The 17,551-nt window shown below is 45.5% G+C and overlaps 1 protein-coding gene and 1 pseudogene across 1 annotated transcript; one reads left to right on the top strand and one right to left on the bottom strand.

Moving 5' to 3' along the window:
* The first annotated feature begins 903 nt into the window (after positions 1–903).
* LOC123083745 (GDSL esterase/lipase At5g03610-like) lies at positions 904–1,823 on the top strand (annotated as a pseudogene).
* A 1,151-nt stretch (positions 1,824–2,974) lies between these two features.
* On the bottom strand, positions 2,975–4,946 carry LOC123081815 (uncharacterized). The gene is made up of 2 exons (XM_044504337.1): positions 3,949–4,946; positions 2,975–3,819 (listed from the first exon to the last, which is right to left on the bottom strand). Exons 1-2 carry the CDS (start codon positions 4,878–4,880, stop codon positions 3,237–3,239), a joined length of 1,515 nt encoding a protein of 504 aa, XP_044360272.1. The 5' UTR covers positions 4,881–4,946; the 3' UTR covers positions 2,975–3,236.
* Positions 4,947–17,551: the final 12,605 nt, after the last annotated feature.

Below are 17,551 nucleotides of genomic sequence, written 5' to 3'. Positions count from 1 at the left end.
TCAGTTTTTTTAATACTATAGTTGATGTTTCCTTTCTAGAACAGTCACTCCAAAGTATTTATTTTGGTATTAGCATTCAGTTTATGCAATTCTGATATGCTTAGGTGGATTTATAATTCCTAAGACTCTAGCTGATATTGTCTTGCTGGAATAAGATGGAAGAAGTGACCTAACACTAATAAGTTTGAGTTGGTCTAGGTTTTTGTAATAACGTAGTTGATCGTGCCTTCCTATTATACGAGTTTGTTTTGTCCAGTAAGAATTTTTTTTTTGAATTTTCAAACGGGGGGGGGGGGGGGGAGGGAAGGCCCCTCCACCACCTGAATATAATACCCAAAAAATGGACCAAAGCCCAGAGTGATCAGATATACAAAGAGAGAGAGGGGGGGCTGAACTACTCAAACCCCAAGAACAGATAGCCAGACATCAATATGAGCACGGTCGCCGGGGGCCAGCCTCGCGCGCCAGAGCATGTCGTCGTCATTGCAGAAGACAACAGCATTCCGTCGCTTCCAAAGCCTCCAACAACAGAGGAGGATGAAGGCAGCAGGCGACGCCATCCCCACCGCAGGGGACGCGTCCAGGCGGTGGATGGACTCCACCGTTCTTCCCTCTGTCGACACGCCAAGGCATTGCCAGAACTGGACCGCAAAAGGGAAGCCGAAGATGAGGTGGTTCGCAGTCTCAAGCGCGGCCGTGCAACAAGGACACCCAGCCTCCGCCACCGTCAAGATGGTTTTGCGCAGGAGCACATCCCGCGTATGAATGCGAGCCAGCGACATTCATATTTTCTAAGGCGTATAAAAGAGATATGGAGAACCTTCCACATATTTTTACCTGGCTAAACAACAGATACTCAATGATGACTAATAATTTGCTCAAACAACTTGTTTGTAATTGAATATTCTCGTGATCGCTTATGGTGACTCTGGTGTGTTCGATACGACGTCGACGTAGAGGATCCCCAACCTCGCCAAGCAGGTGGACACTTTTACGAAGATGGTTCAAGATGGGACAATTTCAGAGCAGCAACTCAGTCCCTCCGTGGCACTCATGGCTATCTCAGGCAGCAACTACTACGCAAGCGCCGGCCTGACTGGCCTGGCTTGGCTACCCCCGACGATGTAAGTAGCTAGCAGCAGATCAATGACTAATCCAACATTTATCTGCTCGTCGACATATCTGAATTGCTAATGTAGAGCAATTGCAGAAGCTAATCCAACATTTTATGTATATATGCAGATCAATACTTATATCAAGGTGTTGTGGCTAATGTAGAGCAATTGCAGAAGCTTGGAGTGAAAAAAGTTCTTGTGAACAACTTGCACCTTGTCGGCTGCACACCATCACAAAGATGAACCGACAATTACACGGCCTGCGATGTCTTTGGAAATTTGGGTGCATCCGTCCATTACAATAACCTAAAACAAGTGATGGAAGCAAAGAAAAATGTCAACATTGTCAACCTATACCCCACCTTCACTAATATTGTGGATAATGCGCCAGGTATGTACATGCATGCATCAGCAAGTGTCAACGCCACTAGTATAAGATTTCTTCTCTTTAATCCACTATTATAAGATTTATAATAGATGCATTTGATTGTGTGGTTGAACTGCATATGAACAATTTCATTTGATGTGCATGTAGGCCAAGGACAAGAGCTATCCAAGCAATTCAAGCGCAAGTTGTCGCCGTGCTGTGAGAGTTTTGATTCAAAAGGTTACTGCAGACAACAGAGCGAGTCATCGGAGCTTCTTTACCGTGTGGTAGTGATGAAGCAGCTGGAAAAGCCCTCGAGGGAGTTTGTACATCAAGACTAGCTAGAGCCGTTTAGGATGCCTATCTTGCGATTGTTTTCCTTGGATTGCAGTTTACTTGGTTTGGTGTATTCAAGGGCTATCATTTTTTGACTATTCAAAAATGAATATATATTTCCATGTTCTTTTGTGAAAAATTGCTAATAAGTTCATGTGTACAACAAAGATGTGTTATAGCTAATTTGGAAATAATATTCATAAACAAAGTTGTATACAAACCGAATACTTGCAATTCGTCACCGGCTGGCTTTCATCAAAAGAACAGTGCAACTACTGAACTACCTCAGGCTGGCCACAGATGCTAAATGTCAACCGAAGATTTCAGTAGGATGCATAATGATGTTCTTATGATTTTGATAGCCTGAAGAACGCAAGATGAAAGTCATGTCATCGGAAGAACTTTACCCGGTTTGCTGTTGAAGCTCCATGTTCAGGCCGGCCCTTGCCCTTTCAGATTGCAGAGCAAAACGATCGGCAGTGAAAATGTTGAGCTAACTAGCTTACACCTTCCACCAATGAAGGCAATAGAAATGAATCGCATACCGCTATACCCAAACAGAACCAAAAGCAAACATGGGCGCAATGATATTATTCATGTGTACGAAGCAACTGTCTCAATGCACGGCATAGGTTTCTGTTATGACTGCCCCTTTTGCCAAAATTTGTGTAGAGCCATTGAAGAAAAATTGCGTATTTAAGCCTATGTTGACAATTCAAGGTACATAGACATTGGATAGTCCCGGTTTTGGAACTAAATCTAAAACTTAAGCTTCAGAAACTAATTTAAGAAACTGACATACACGACATGAACTGAACACACTAATCCACTAACGGGCTTCATGATTCATTAACATTGTTGCCGGGTATGCAGCGGTTAGCCCAAAGATGGACCTAATCAATTAATAATTAGCGTTAAGTAAAAAACAACAGCTCGGACACATCACCATAGATTTCAGTAGGGTGCAGAATTTGACTAGGATTCAGATTTCAGTGGCACGCACATATCTACTTGTGTATGTTCAAAAGTGAACAAAGAGCGTGACCAAAAGTAGACATGAAATAAGAACATGTCCTGGTATTTAAACCGTAGACGAAGAAACAATTAACTCAATCAACTGCATAAAAAGTATGTAAAATGTCACCGCTTGCCCAAATGATGAATGTACTCATAAGATGATCAGGTGCACAAAATAACCAAGGAAGTTTACGAAATGGAAATTCCGAGTAAGTTCTGTCCAATTTGGTTATCCTATTTTCTAGCGACTTCTTTGAAATTCTCACTTCTATGCTTCGAGCTCTTTCCAAAAACAAAACCCCGCAACATCAATCTGATTAAACTTCTGGCTCCTTGCGATCGTCACCCCTGCCCCTCCACCTAAATCTCCAGATCCCAACCCAAGCAGTGAAGGAATAATCTCAAGCACGTTCTGAAAGCTCCCCAATCATGCAAGGGGTGTACAGAAATGATTCATATATGCCATTTGTAAATGACTGATAATAATCCTTTGGGCGTAATCTGCCCAGGTACTGAACTTTTGAGCTATTCAGATGATAAGCCACTACTCTGAATGATGATACCTCTAAGAAAACAATCTCTTTGTAGGGGTGAAATCCGAGGATAGAAACATGGCTGTAGAAAGGTTCATAATCATCTTCAATATTCAGAACGTTATCGTCATCGGAGTTCCATTCAAAATTCTCATCCCCATTGGTTCCATCTTCATTATTATCACCATATAAGAACCAAGTTTTGTCAATTCCCTTAGGCTGGTTCAAATATATCGTTGCCCATGGGTTAAGATCAATGTGATGCTTCAATGCCCAAGATATCTGACAACATGATTCATTTAAAATCCAAACCCGAAATAGATATTCATCGTGAATTGTTGCAAAGTAAACCCCTTTTTCTGATTTCCCCAGATAAGGTTGTGCACGCTTGCTTTCCTCGATATCTATTGGTGTTTTCACTAGTTGGTACTTGCCATCCTTTAAGGATAACCTGCAAATAAGAACATTATCAGTGCTAGATATGATGCAATGTTTGTGTCGACACATCCCCTGAGAAAGCCACTACTAATGCTAGAGTTAAAAATTAAGGGAACTTTGTAAGCATTTTTACGATGTATACCTTGCAACAAATGCACCACGACAATGCACATAGAATGCTCCTCGCCGGTAGACACCGTAGCGCCACCTCGGCCCATAAAATGTTGGTTCCAATCTATCCAGCCGTATAGTAGCCACCGTGTCCAAAGCCTCACCTTCACGGACAAACAACCTCTTTTGCCATTCTTTTGTACTAGACGAGAACACGTCTAGCATCCATGAGGATGGTGGAAATTCTACCAAGTCTTCTGGATCCTCAATTAGTGGGTCTTCTGGAACCTCAATTGGTGACGGTGCGGGTATGTCCTCTTCAATGGTTTGTTCCGGTGACAATTCCGATGGTCCATCTTCGCAGTCCTCTTCCAAGTCCTTGGTGAGTACTTCTGGTGTATCTTCAAACAACGAGAAAAACTCAGTGAGGCAGAAGGGTGTTGGTGGCTTCTTGTCGGGCACTGGTTGTGGTTGGACTGGAACAACTTTCTCGGGCACCTGTGGAATCGCAAACACTTGGTAATGCGGTGACACGGCAGGATCAAACACGAGGTACGTGTTGTAGTTCTTGGCATCAAGGCGTGGGAGACGCTCCCACCGTCTTGTGGCAGGGTTGACCACGCAGAACGCCCTCCACTCACTGCCGTAGATAAGGAGGCCGTTGCAGTGATCCACAATTGGCTCGAAATCCCAATTGTACCCAGGCAAGAAGCCAAGATCGCCGTTGATCGCGGGCCGCTCCGTCGAGGGGCGGGTGAAGAAGCGCGGGCGGTCGTAGTCGATGTAGTTGACGAAGAGGCCGCGCACCGCACGCGGGAGAAAGTGCGGAAGCAACAGCCGGTGGGCGTCGACGATGGCGCACCACGCCTTGCGCACGCAGCAGGACGCGGCGAGGTCGGATGCCGGGAGGCGGCGGAGGATGTTTGCGAGCGCGTCGTCCGGCAGGGCTTCCGTCGAATCCATGGCTTCTGCAACCTTCACCGCGGACTGGAGGCGCAGATCGAAAGCAAATGGCCGCGGAGCGTTTAGGCTGGTGACCTACTCTACTAGTGTTGGGTTTTGTTCTAGAAAAAAGGGAAAACTGGTGGGTGGAGATCTACAGGTGGGCCATCTAGGCCATACCTGGCCGAGCGGGCCGGCCCATCGTAATCGTGCCTGGCCCGGCACGGCACGGCTCACCAGGGCACGATTACTATACGGGCCGTGCCGTGCCGGCCCGCGTGCTGTGCCCCCAGACCCCACGGCCCAGTTAGTAAACAGGCCGGCACGTTGGCCCGTTTAGCACGGTGGGCCGCATATTTTCAGCCTGTTATTTGACGCACTGAGCGTTTTTTAGCCTATTTTTACATGTTGGGCCATATATAGATGTATAAAAAAATTAAAAAATGTAATCGGGCCATATGCCGTGCCGGCCCGCGTGCCCAGCCTCCAGGCCCAGGCACGGACCAGGGCGTGCCGTGTGTCGGACCCGGCCCGTTTAGCCTGTGTCGTGCTTGGCCCAAGGCAGGGCGTGCCAGCATGCTCACGGGCCAGCCCGAAAAAAATGGCCCATTTGGCCAGCTATAATCTAGGCCAGGTTGCCAGTTGATCTGATCTAAAGCGGGCCGGGGAAGACCGTGATCAAAATCAGCTCCTTAATCTTCCCTAAAAAATAGCTCCTAATCCGCGCCTTCTGTGCCACGGAACGCAACGGGCGCTCGCGGCAGTGTCTTCTGGGTCGGTCCATCAACGCGCATCGCAGCGCTACAAAACACCGCAGAAAATGGTTATTCACGAGTAGCTAACCACTCGAGCTACTACGTGCTACTGACTATTTACATCGCGAACCATTTAAGAACAACACCAGACGTGCTATTTATTGCAGAAAACATGTTTTTTTAATGTGAACCAAAAATTTGATAGTTCACAGATTTCAAAAGCAAATTCCACGAACATGCAAAAAAATCATGTATTGAAAAAAGTTCAAACATTTTTAAAAATTCACAAATTTGAAAACAAGTCATGAATTTGAAAAAATAAAAAAGTTCATCGATTTTGAAAATAGTTCATCGATTGTGAAAAAAATCATCAATTATGAAAAAGTTCACAAATTTGCAAAAAGTTTATCAATTTTTCAAAAAGTTCCTAAAATTTGAAATAAAAGTTCATCGATTGTGAAAAAAAAGTTCACAAATTTGAAAACATTCATCGATTATAAAAAATGTTCATGGAATTTAAAAAAAATCAACGATTATGAAAAAGGTTCACAAATTTGGAGAAGGTTCATTGATTTTAGGAAAAAGTTCACAAAATTTAAGAAAAGAAAAAAGAAAAAGACAATAAAAGGAAAAAAGAAAGATAAAGAGGGAGGAAAGGGAGAAGTTAACACGTGAGGCTTTGTGGTCGAGTAGTTTGTGCTTAATATCGAGTACGTGAGATCCCGGTTTCGATTCTCCTCGCGCCAGGCCAAATAGGAAATGTGGGACCCTTCGGCGCACGCTCACAACCGTAAAATATGTCTGTTTGGCGTTCGGTCCAGAAGGACACCTAAGGGACGCGCACACGCGGGCGGATCCACGTGCCTTCTTGATCCCTGACACGCGCAAAAGCATAACCGTGAGGTTGGGTCCTCCACCGGCCGCAACCCACTCCACCCCTCATCCAGCTCCTCTGGCGTTCAGCTTCTCCCCGCCGGCAGCCGGGCCTCGCATACTACGGGCCCCTCTCGGCGGATGAAAGCGCAACTATCCCTAGGTGGTTTTGGTAATTCATAACAACATATAGCTCATTGAGCTAATGTTATTTCAAGATTAATATTTCAGGAAAGCTCAATGATTGGCATGGCATGGATGAGAAAAATGGACCCCTCAAAATGCTAAGGACAAAAAGATTGGCTCAAGCTCAAAACTTAAGACTCTACATTTTCTATTTTAGTGATCCAAGATCACATTGAGTCTATAGGAAAAGCCAATACTATCAAGGAAGGATGAGCTGTTACTTGATGAGGCTCTTGCTCAAAATGCTTAGTGATATGCTCCAAAGTCCTCAACTACTTTTTCACATCCACATATGACCTAAACCGAAAGTCAAACTCGGCCCCACCGATTCTTTCTATCCGGCGCCACCAAATTCAGATGTCATAGCCACTGCCACAAACCCTAGGCAAATCGGTCTCACCGATAGGGATCTCGGTCTCAATGAGATTGGATTGTAATCTCTCTGTTTCCCTTCATAACGTTTCGATCCCACCGAGATGAGCGATCGGTTCCACCGAAATTGCAATGTAAACTCTCTGTTTCCCTTTCGTAACATTTCGGTCTCACCGAAATGAGCGAATCGGTCCCACCGAGTTTACCTGACCAACTCTCTGGTTAGCTTATTACCAAAATTGGTCTCATCGAGTTTGTGTAATCGGTCTCATCGATATTACGTTATGCCCTAACCCTAACCATATCAGTCCTACCGAGTTGCATGTCGGTCCCACCGAAAATCCTAACGGTCACTAGATTTGCTGAATCGATCCGACCGAGTTTATCAATTCGGCCCCATCGAGTTTGGCAAGTTGTGTGTAACGGTTAGTTTTTATGTGGAGGCTATATATACCCCTCCACCTCCTCTTCATTCGTGAAGAGAGCCATCAGAACGAACCTACACTTCCAACTTACTTTTTCTGAGAAAGAACCACCTACACTTGTGTTGAGGCCAAGATATTCCATTCCTACCATATGAATCTTGATCTCTAATGTTTCCCAAGTTGCTTTCCACTCAAATCTTCTTTCCTCAGAATCCATATCCTGTGAGAGAGAGTTGAGTGTTGGGGAGACTATCATTTGAAGCACAAGAGCAAAGAGTTCATCATCAACACACCATTTGCTACTTCTTGGAGAGTGGTGTCTCCTAGATTGGCTAGGTGTCACTTGGGAGCCTTCGAAAAGATTGTGGAGTTGAACCAAGGAGTTTGTAAGGGCAAGGAGATCGCCTACTTCGTGAAGATCTACCCTAGTGAGGCAAGTCCTTCGTGGGCGGCGGCCATGGTGGGATAGACAAGATTGCTTCTTCGTGGACCCTTCGTGGGTGGAGCCCTTCGTGGACTCGCGCAACCGTTACCCTTCGTGGGTTGAAGTCTCCATCAACATGGATGTACGATAGCACCACCTATCGGAACCACGACAAAAACATCCGTGTCTGCTATTGCATTTGAATCCTCCAAACCCTTCGCTTTACATTCTTGCAAGTTGCATGCTTTACTTTCCGCTGCTCATATACTCTTTGCATGCTTGCTTGAATTGTGTTAAGATTGCTTGACTTGTCCAAAGTTGCTAAAATCTGCCAAGAACTAAAATTGGGAAAAGGATATGTTTTATTTGGTCAAGTAGTCTAATCACCCCCCGTCTAGACATACTTTTGATCCTACAAGTGGTATCAGAGCTTTGGTCTCCATTTGCTTTGAGTTCCATAGCTTTTGGTACGTAGTCATAGCCTTGGTTTCACAACCTAGGAGAGTATGGCGTCTAACGAGGGAAATTACCACCGTAGAGGTCCTTACTTTGATGGTACTAATTTTGCTAGTTGGAAGCATAAGATGAAAATGCATATTCTTGGACATAACCCCGCCGTATGGGCTATTGTGTGTATTGGCTTGCAAGGTGAATTCTTTGATGGGAGAGAACTAAACCATGAAGCTACCGTGGAAGAGTTGAAGATGCTGCAATACAATGCTCAAGCTTGTGATATCCTCTTCAACGGATTGTGCCCCGAAGAATTCAACAAAATCAGCGGTCTTGAGAATGCAAAGGAAATTTGGGATACTTTGATTGATATGCACGAAGGTACCGACTCCGTCAAGGAATCCAAGTTGGATGTGCTTCAAAGTCAGCTTGACAAGTTCAAAATGAAGGATGGTGAAGGTGTCGCTGAAATGTACTGTAGGCTTGCTCTTATCACAAATGAGATCGCCGACTTAGGAAGTGAAGAGATGATCGACAAATTCATCATCAAGAAGATCCTAAGAGCTTTGGACGGAAAATATGATATCGTATGCACATTGATCCAAATGATGCCCAATTACAAAGATCTCAAGCCAACGGAAGTCATTGGAAGAATTATTGCTCATTAGATGTCACTCAAGGATAAGGAGGAGCTCCATAACAAGTGAAGTGGTGCTTACAAAGCCTCATGTGAAGCTCCCATGTCATCAAGTGAGAAACAAACCTTCAATGAAGAATTGAGCCTAATGGTGAAGAACTTCAACAAGTTCTACAAGAGTAGAAGTAAAGAGAGAAGTTCCAAGTCAAGGTCCTACAATGACAAAAGATCTTCTAGTCGAGAGCGAAATTGCTACAATTGTGGAAGACCCGAACACTATTCGAATGAGTGTACGGCACCCTACAAGAAAAGAGAAGATTCTCCAAAAAGAAGAAGTAGAAGAGAAGAATCACCATCAAGAGAGATAAGGAGTAGAGATGATCGTTATGAACGAAAAACATCCTGGAGAAGCAAGGGTTCAGAAAGGAAGGACAAGTCATCAAGGAGCTACACAAAACGAAGACATCAAGCTCATGTTGGTGAATGGGTATCCGGCTCCGACTCCGACAATCACTCCGAGAGAAGCTATCACTCCGACTCCGAATATACTCAAGATGAAGGTGTTGCCGGTCTAGCACTTGTGTCAACCAACTCCTATGACATATTTGATTCACCAAATGAAGGACTTGGAAGATGCTTCATGGCTAAAGGCCCAAAGGTATCACACCCCGAGTATGTTGATTTCAATAGTGATGAAGATGACTTGTTAGGTGATGATGATTTACATGTTGACAACTCTAGTGATGAATACTATGATGAAACGTCGATCAATCATGCTAATCAAGATAAAACGAATGACAATGATAAGGAGAAGATTGAGTTTCTAACTAAAGAACTAAACACTCTTAAGTTAGCTCATGAAATTATCTTAGGAGATCATCAAGAACTTTTAAGGACTCATGAGAAATTACGTTTTGAAAAGCTCAACCTTGAGCAAGAGCATGAGTTCTTAAAGGCAATCTATGATGATATTCGCAAGAAAAGTTCTTCTTACATTGCCAAGCATTTACTCTTATCCACTTACATGCCTCAAGTCAAGTCTAGTAACAAGAACAAGAAAGATTCTTCCTCTAGTAGTAACAATAATCATGCTAAATCCAACGTTGTTGCTTCTAGTAGTTCTCTTGATTCCACTAATGATTCTCTTAGCCAAGTTACACTTGAGCAAGAAAATAGCTTATTGAAGGGAATTATAGAGAAAGGTGTTTACAAGAGCCTTGCCGGGAGTAAGCAATTCGAGGAAATTGTACGCAAGCAAGGAAGGCACCAGAAGAACCAAGGTGTTGGTTTTGAACGAAAGTTCAATGCCAATGGAGTTGAGTGGGAAGAAGATCAATACCCCAAGACGAAGTTTGTTCCTCAACAAAAGAAGTATGATCCTACTTCCTTCAAAGGGACACAAGCTCAAGATGATCTTCCACCACAAGACCACGAGCAAAAAGGCAAGGATAAGCTTCAAGAGGAAATTGATGCATTTGAAGAAGCACCCAAGGCCTTGGTCAAGTGGGTTCCCAAGACTACATCAAGTTCTACTTCATCAAGTACAACTACAACTCCAAGGATTCCCATCAAGATGATGTGTATCCCGAAGAAGAAGAACTAGAGAGTTCCTGAGGGTGACTCCGCCAACATACTTCACTATTATCATTTTGGCAAGAACAAGTGCAATCAACTTCCACATCTTGCACGAGTTCAAGGAGTCCCAAACCCTCTTGTTGGTAAGACAAGGGACAAGGTAACCTAATGCTTTCATAGACATCATATTGTGTGTGCATCACTCTATGTCTACGGATATCCTTGTTTGTTCCTTGTGGGACTAACCCGTGTAGGTATTGAAAGTGCAACTCACTCCAAAGGATTGCTCCAAATGATCTACATCAACATTGAGTATCCACATCTTCAACACCTACATGAAGTCATCATCGACAACTCTCTTAGGGGGGATTCACATTTAGGGGGATCTTTATTCTAAGAATTGAGCTAAAGCAACTCTAATGGTGTGAACACAACAACGCTTTATGTAAAAGTGGTAACCCCACTTGTGCTTAAACGATGAGTATTACCTATGATCAAATGTTCTCATTTGACTCCGAAGTCAATATACTCATATATAGATGACCTAGTCATCGCCAATTGCTTGATAGACGCTAGAATTGGTTGTGCATGCTTTGCCACATATTTCATTTGCCCTTTTATTGTGTGAGCATGTTGGTTGCATAATTTACTCATTCGAGGACATCAACTTGTTGCTTTTCTTGTTTGGTTCCTTTTTCTTTTGCCAAGTGGATGGATAAGAATGCCTAAGAACCTTCTCTAGCTATCTATGCTTTTCTTGTCTCAAACTCTATTCATGCTACATCACAAAGTTTGATCAAGTCAGATTCGAACCACTCTGTGTGAGGAGCACTCGGAGTCCCCGATTCGTCATAGACTTAAACTTCCAAAACTTCTTTGTGCGTTTCGGTCTGACCGATTCATCCATTTTGGTCATACCGAGATCACTAAGTCGATCTAGGTTTTCAATCTCGGTGCAACCGATTTGAACTTTTCGGTCACACCGAGTTGCAGTAACTGCTTGCAGTTATGCATCTCGGTGCCACCGAGTTGTTCCACTCGGTCATACCGACAGGGTCAGGCTATATATATCCCCGGGCCGAAATTTGGAAAATTTTCTGAACCCCTTCGCCCGCGCTCAGCCTGCTCTGCCTCACTGGGTCTCTGGATCGTCCTCCTCATCGCTAGCTGCCTCCCGCCGCTGGTCTCCACCGTCGTCAACGGAAATCGTCTCTGTCGTTGCCGCCATACCAGGTCCATCGCCGCACTTAGGGTATGGACTTGATTCTTGTGCTAATCTCACTCCGATTCCTAGCACATTATTTTGCCATGTATCTTGCCATGATTGAGATCACTCTGTCCAGCGAAATCACTCCGTGGTTTAGTTGTGGATTGAAAATTTAGGGTTAGGTTTCCGCCGAAATTATCTCGGACCAACCGAGCTATTGAAATCGGTTCCACAGATTTGGCTAAGGCCATGGCACATGTGATTCTCGGTCTGACCAAGAATTGCAAATCGGTGTGACCGAGTTCAATACTTTGTGAAACCCTAGCAGTCTCGGTGCCACCAAACTGGGACTCGGTCTGACCGAGTTCACTAGTTTAGGTTCCAAAAGCTGCTTCGGTATCACCAAGTTTTCAAATCGGTAGATCCGAAATGCTTTCTGTGGAAAACTAAAACTAAGTTTTTAACTCATTCTTTTGCAAAAACCTCTGTACTTTGTGATGCTCATCTACTCTACCTCATCTATAATCTATTCACAGGGTCTGCTGTCAGTGTTTGCATCATGTCAGATCAGAGTGATAGTCAGAACAAGTCTGAGGAGCAAGTTAACATGAGTGAGGGCACTAGTCCCTCTAGCAGCTTTGATGAGGGAAGCAGGAGTACACCCAGCAACTTGCCTAAGGCAGCCACCAGGGCCAGAAAGAAGAGAACCTCAGATTATGAGGATGAGGACTATGTGGCTGTTGAGGAAGAGGCCACCTCAAAGAGGAAAGTCCTGAAAAAGGAATATGGCACAACTGCTGCCAGTAAGCCAGGAATGAAGCCAAAGGTTCCTGCCAAGAGAGTTTCTATGTCAAAGGCCAGAACATCCACTCAAGAAACTTTGGTATCTGCACCCAAAGAACAGGTTGTGGCAGAGAAGAAAAGGAATGAAAGGGTCAAGAAGACCACTGCCAGAGTACTTTGGCAGATCCTCAATTATGAGAGATTCTGAAGAAGAGGAAAAGGAAGAGGATGCAACACCAGCACCCAAAGCTCAAAAGCTTATGGGAGATGCAATTAAGGCAGGGGCTGCTCCATCTAAGCCCAAATCTGCTCCTAAGACTGCTGCTCTAGCTCCAAAGCCAAAACCCAAGAGGAGCACCAGGAACATCCTTGCTGAGGAGAAGAATAAGGCCCCAGTGCCTCAAGCTGCTAAAGAAGAAGAGGATTTTGTTGTTTTGAGTAAGTTGAAGCCCAAGATCCCAGATCACAATGATGCTCATCTAGTAGCAGAGAATATGAAAAATCAGGAAGGATTCGGGATTGAGGCTATGGAGAGAGAGTCTGTGTAACGCCCCAAGACTGGAGCTTCAGATGCCTTCCAGGGTTTCCGGGTTTCGTCGTGTGTTTTGTTTGGTTCATTGCATCATGTGCATTGCATCATGTCATCATGCAACCCGTTTTAAAACTCACTAAATAAATGGCATGAATTTTTGATCCATTTAAACCGAGGGAATTCACGTGGTGATTCTTTTCATAACATACCCTCCCAATATTAGGGAGCTATGATAAATAACCCATTCTTTTGAAATTTACCTTAACACACTTGCATATTAAATCCCTTGGCCTTTTCTCCTTCAAGTGTTGACCTTCTAGACTTGCCATTTATTCTTTCTCCATTTATCGAGGCTCCTCCTAAATTCTCAACATTTTTGGCCACTCCTAAACCTTAGTCCTAGTCCAAACTATTTGAATTATATTCAAATGAGTTTGAATTTAAATCTTGCATTCGTGCTAACTTCTATTTTCTTGGATTAAGCTCATTTTTCTAAGTCTGAGAAAATTAACCCCATGCTCCAATTCTTTCCCTAACCCTCTCTTCTTTTTTTGTTCTCACTTATGTTTTCTGCTAAAGTGTAAGAGGGAGAGAGAGAGAGAGAGAGCATAGTCCAGCAGGCCTCTCTAGGCCTAGTCCATCCCCGCCGGCCTCTTGGGCCTCCTAGCTAGGCCGGCCCTTTAGGCCCAGACGCCCCCACCTAATCCTAACCCTAGCCCGTTCCCCACGTGCACCCTCTCCCTCTCTCGTTCCCATGGCCGCCGCCACGCCCTCGATGCCATCTCTCGCTCTCTCTCCGATCCCCATCTCTCCCTCCTCTCGCTCTCCTCGCAACGCACCAGGGAGAAGCCCCGCTCCCTCCTCCCATCGCCTCTGCAGCCCCGAGCGCCTGAGGCATTTTCCCGCTTGCCTCCTCCGAGCACCGCGTCTTGCCAGTCTCCTCTGCCCGCGAGGTTGCTGCCGGTGAACCTGGTCGCCATGGCGCCTCCTCATCGGCAAGCCGTCCAGGTCCCGATGCTCCTTCACCATCGACGACCAGCGCCATCGCCTGCTGCTTCCTGCCAGGAGAGCCGCCGCCTCTCTTCGTTGCCACCAACAGGAGCTCCGTGGTCTTCCCCTTCCTCTCGTCGCGGTTCACCTCGCCTCCACCTCCGTCCCCATGGCGTTGCGGCCTCGCCGCCTCGGCCTTGCCAGCCTCGCCGAGACAGAGCCACCGCTCGAGCCTGAGGGCCCTGCCTCCATGTTTTGCCGCGCCCCTGCCGGCCTCTTCCTCGCCCTGCAAATGCTCTGGCGCGTTCCTCGCCATCGCGCCTCGTCCTTACCTCCTCTACCTTGCACCACCATCACCACGGCCGACCTCGCAGGCCACTCCATGCCTCTCCTGGAGGCCCTTGTTTCCTCCTCTGCTCGGCCACAAGTGCATCGACCGGCGTACAGAGCACCGGGGCACTGGTTACCTCTATTTGCGGGTGCTTCGTTTTGTGCTTCATGGAAACATCGCCCAGTACCTCTACGATCATTGTATCACCAAGATCACCCGGTCCAAGACCACCTCAAGTTCGACTATCGCACGGTTACGCCAAGTTCATCTACGAAACGTGTACATCTACTTCGTCAAGACGGACCGACCAGTACCCCAACATCATGTGTACAACAACCGTCGCCAAAGACCCGGGTAGCAAAACGTCAAGTACCTATGACCGAAGAACGCCATATACCTCTCCGAAAAACGAACATGTACCACTACGTCCGGAGACCTCGAACCCGTCAAGTCCGACAACAATTGTGTACAACTACCGATGACGTGCATGTTGCCAAGTACCCTCTCCGGATCGTCATGTTCGACTACCGATAAACATGTACCACTACTGTCGCCGAGATCACGAGAACCTCTACCGTCGACCCTAGAGCGTGAGAGAACGACTACTTCCACTACGAAAGTCCCGAGGACGTCTACTTCCCCTTCTCCGCTTCGAACTTGATCCGTTCCAATAATGCACGCTCTGAAAGGTATAACCGCCGAGACGACCGCTCGTGAACTAATGCATGTGTGATGTATGAGATGCTCGTGCTTGCTCCGTGCTCGAATTGTTGATGCATGTTGCCCCTCTTTTGCCTTGTTACCGTTGTCTCGTGGGACACCCGGTATCCGGGATCACTCCCCGTCACTCTTGCACGTTTCGCGCACCCACACTTGTTCCTTTGCACTAGCATCTTATTTGAGTTGCCGGATCACCGGAATGTTGCCATGGTAACATTTCCATTTCGCCGCCGTGGCAGCCCTTTTTCTTCCGCCATGGCGACAAATGCCTCATATCTTGTCATGTCTACTTTTCCTTAAAACTTGCATAAACCTGCACATGTCATCTGCATCATGATAAAAATAATTAAAATGTTTAGATTGTTGTTGCAATAAATTACTAAGGCATATGGGGATTTACCAGATTCGTTATTTGTTATATCCGGCCCCATTTAAATTGTTTAGATGGTGTAGTTTTGTTATGCTTCACCTCTTGCCATGCTAACCAACATTTAATATTGTTGAGTACCTAACCGAGAGAGAACTAAATAATTGATGTGGTGTTCCGTCAATATGCAACCCGTTGCATATTGAGCTCCACTTAATTTGTAGTTTTGGTTGTTGCACTTTGCCATGTCATGCATATTTAGACCGGACATGCATCATACTTGGTTGTGCATCATGCCATGTTTATGTGATGGTTGTTTACCATGTTGTTTGCTTCTTTCCGGTGTTGCTTCTTCGGGTTAGTTCCGATAACGTCGCGTTTGTGAGGATCCGTTCGACTACATCCGTTTGTCTTCTTCATGGACTCGTTCTTCTTCCTTATGGGATTTCAGGCAAGATGACCATACCCTCGAAATCACTTATATCTTTGCTTGCTAGATGCTCGCTCTTTTGCTATGCCTATGCTGCGATATCTACTGAAGGAAATATGCCCTAGAGGCAATAATGAAGTTATTATTTATTTCCTTATATCATGATAAATGTTTATTATTCATGCTAGAATTGTATTAGCCGGAAACATAATACATGTGTGAATACATAGACAAACAGAGTGTCACTAGTATGCCTCTACTTGACTAGCTCGTTGATCAAAGATGGTTATGTTTCCTAGCCATAGACAAAGAGTTGTCATTTGATTAACGGGATCACATCATTAGGAGAATGATGTGATTGACTTGACCCATTCCGTTAGCTTAGCACTTGATCGTTTAGTTTGTTGCTATTGCTTTCTTCATGACTTATACATGTTCCTATGACTATGAGATTATGCGACTCCTGTTTACCGGAGGAACACTTTGTGTGCTACCAAACGTCACAACGTAACTGGGTGATTATAAATGTGCTCTACAGGTGTCTCCGAAGGTACTTGTTGGGTTGGCGTATTTTGAGATTAGGATTTGTCACTCCGATTGTCGGAGAGGTATCTCTGGGCCCACTCGGTAATGCACATCACTATAAGACTTGCAAGCATTGCAACTAATGAGTTAGTTGCGGGATGATGTATTACGGAACGAGTAAAGAGACTTGCCGGTAACGAGATTGAACTAGGTATTGAGATACCGACGATCGAATCTCGGGCAAGTAACATACCGATGACAAAGGGAACAACGTATGTTGTTATGCGGTCTGACCGATAAACATCTTCGTAGAATATGTAGGAGCCAATATGGGCATCCAGGTCCCGCTATTGGTTATTGACCAGAGAGGTGTCTCGGTCATGTCTACATAGTTCTCGAACCCGTAGGGTCCGCACGCTTAACGTTCGTTGACGATATAGTACTATATGAGTTATGTATGTTGATGACCGAATGTTGTTCGGAGTCCGGGATGAGATCACGAACATGACAAGGAACTCCGGAATGGTCCGAAGATAAAGTTTGATATATGGGATAATAGTGTTTGGTCACGGGAAGGGTTCCGGAAATCACCGGAAGGGATTCCGGATGTTTCCCGAAATGTTTGGGTACGAGAACACTTTATTTGGGCCAAAGGAGAAAGCCCACAAGGTTTTTGGAAAGCGCAAAAGGAAGTTTTGCGGAGTCCAGGGGCCAGACGCCAGGGTCCCTGGCATCTGGGTCCAGACGCCGGGAACCCTGGCGTCTGGCCCTGGAGTCCGAGAAGGACTCTTGCCTTTCGGGCAAACCCGACTTTGAGGAGGCTTTTGCTCCAAGTTTTGACCCCAGGGCTCAACATATAAATAGAGGGGCAGGGCTAGCACCAAAGACACATCAAGAAACACCAAGCCGTGTGCCGGCAACCCCGTCCCCTCTAGTTTATCCTCCGTCATAGTTTTCGTAGTGCTTAGGTGAAGTCCTGCGGAGATTGTTCTTCACCAACACCGTCACCACGCCGTTGTGCTGCCGGAACTCATCTACTACTTCGCCCCTCTTGCTGGATCGAGAAGGCGAGGACGTCACCGAGCCGAACGTGTGCAGAACTCGGAGGTG

This window comes from Triticum aestivum, chromosome 4A (genome assembly GCF_018294505.1).
Source record: "Triticum aestivum cultivar Chinese Spring chromosome 4A, IWGSC CS RefSeq v2.1, whole genome shotgun sequence".
In the NCBI taxonomy this organism is placed as follows: Eukaryota; Viridiplantae; Streptophyta; class Magnoliopsida; order Poales; family Poaceae; genus Triticum; species Triticum aestivum.
Note: the sequence above shows the minus strand (reverse complement) of the source record. Positions and strands in the feature narration are given on the sequence as shown.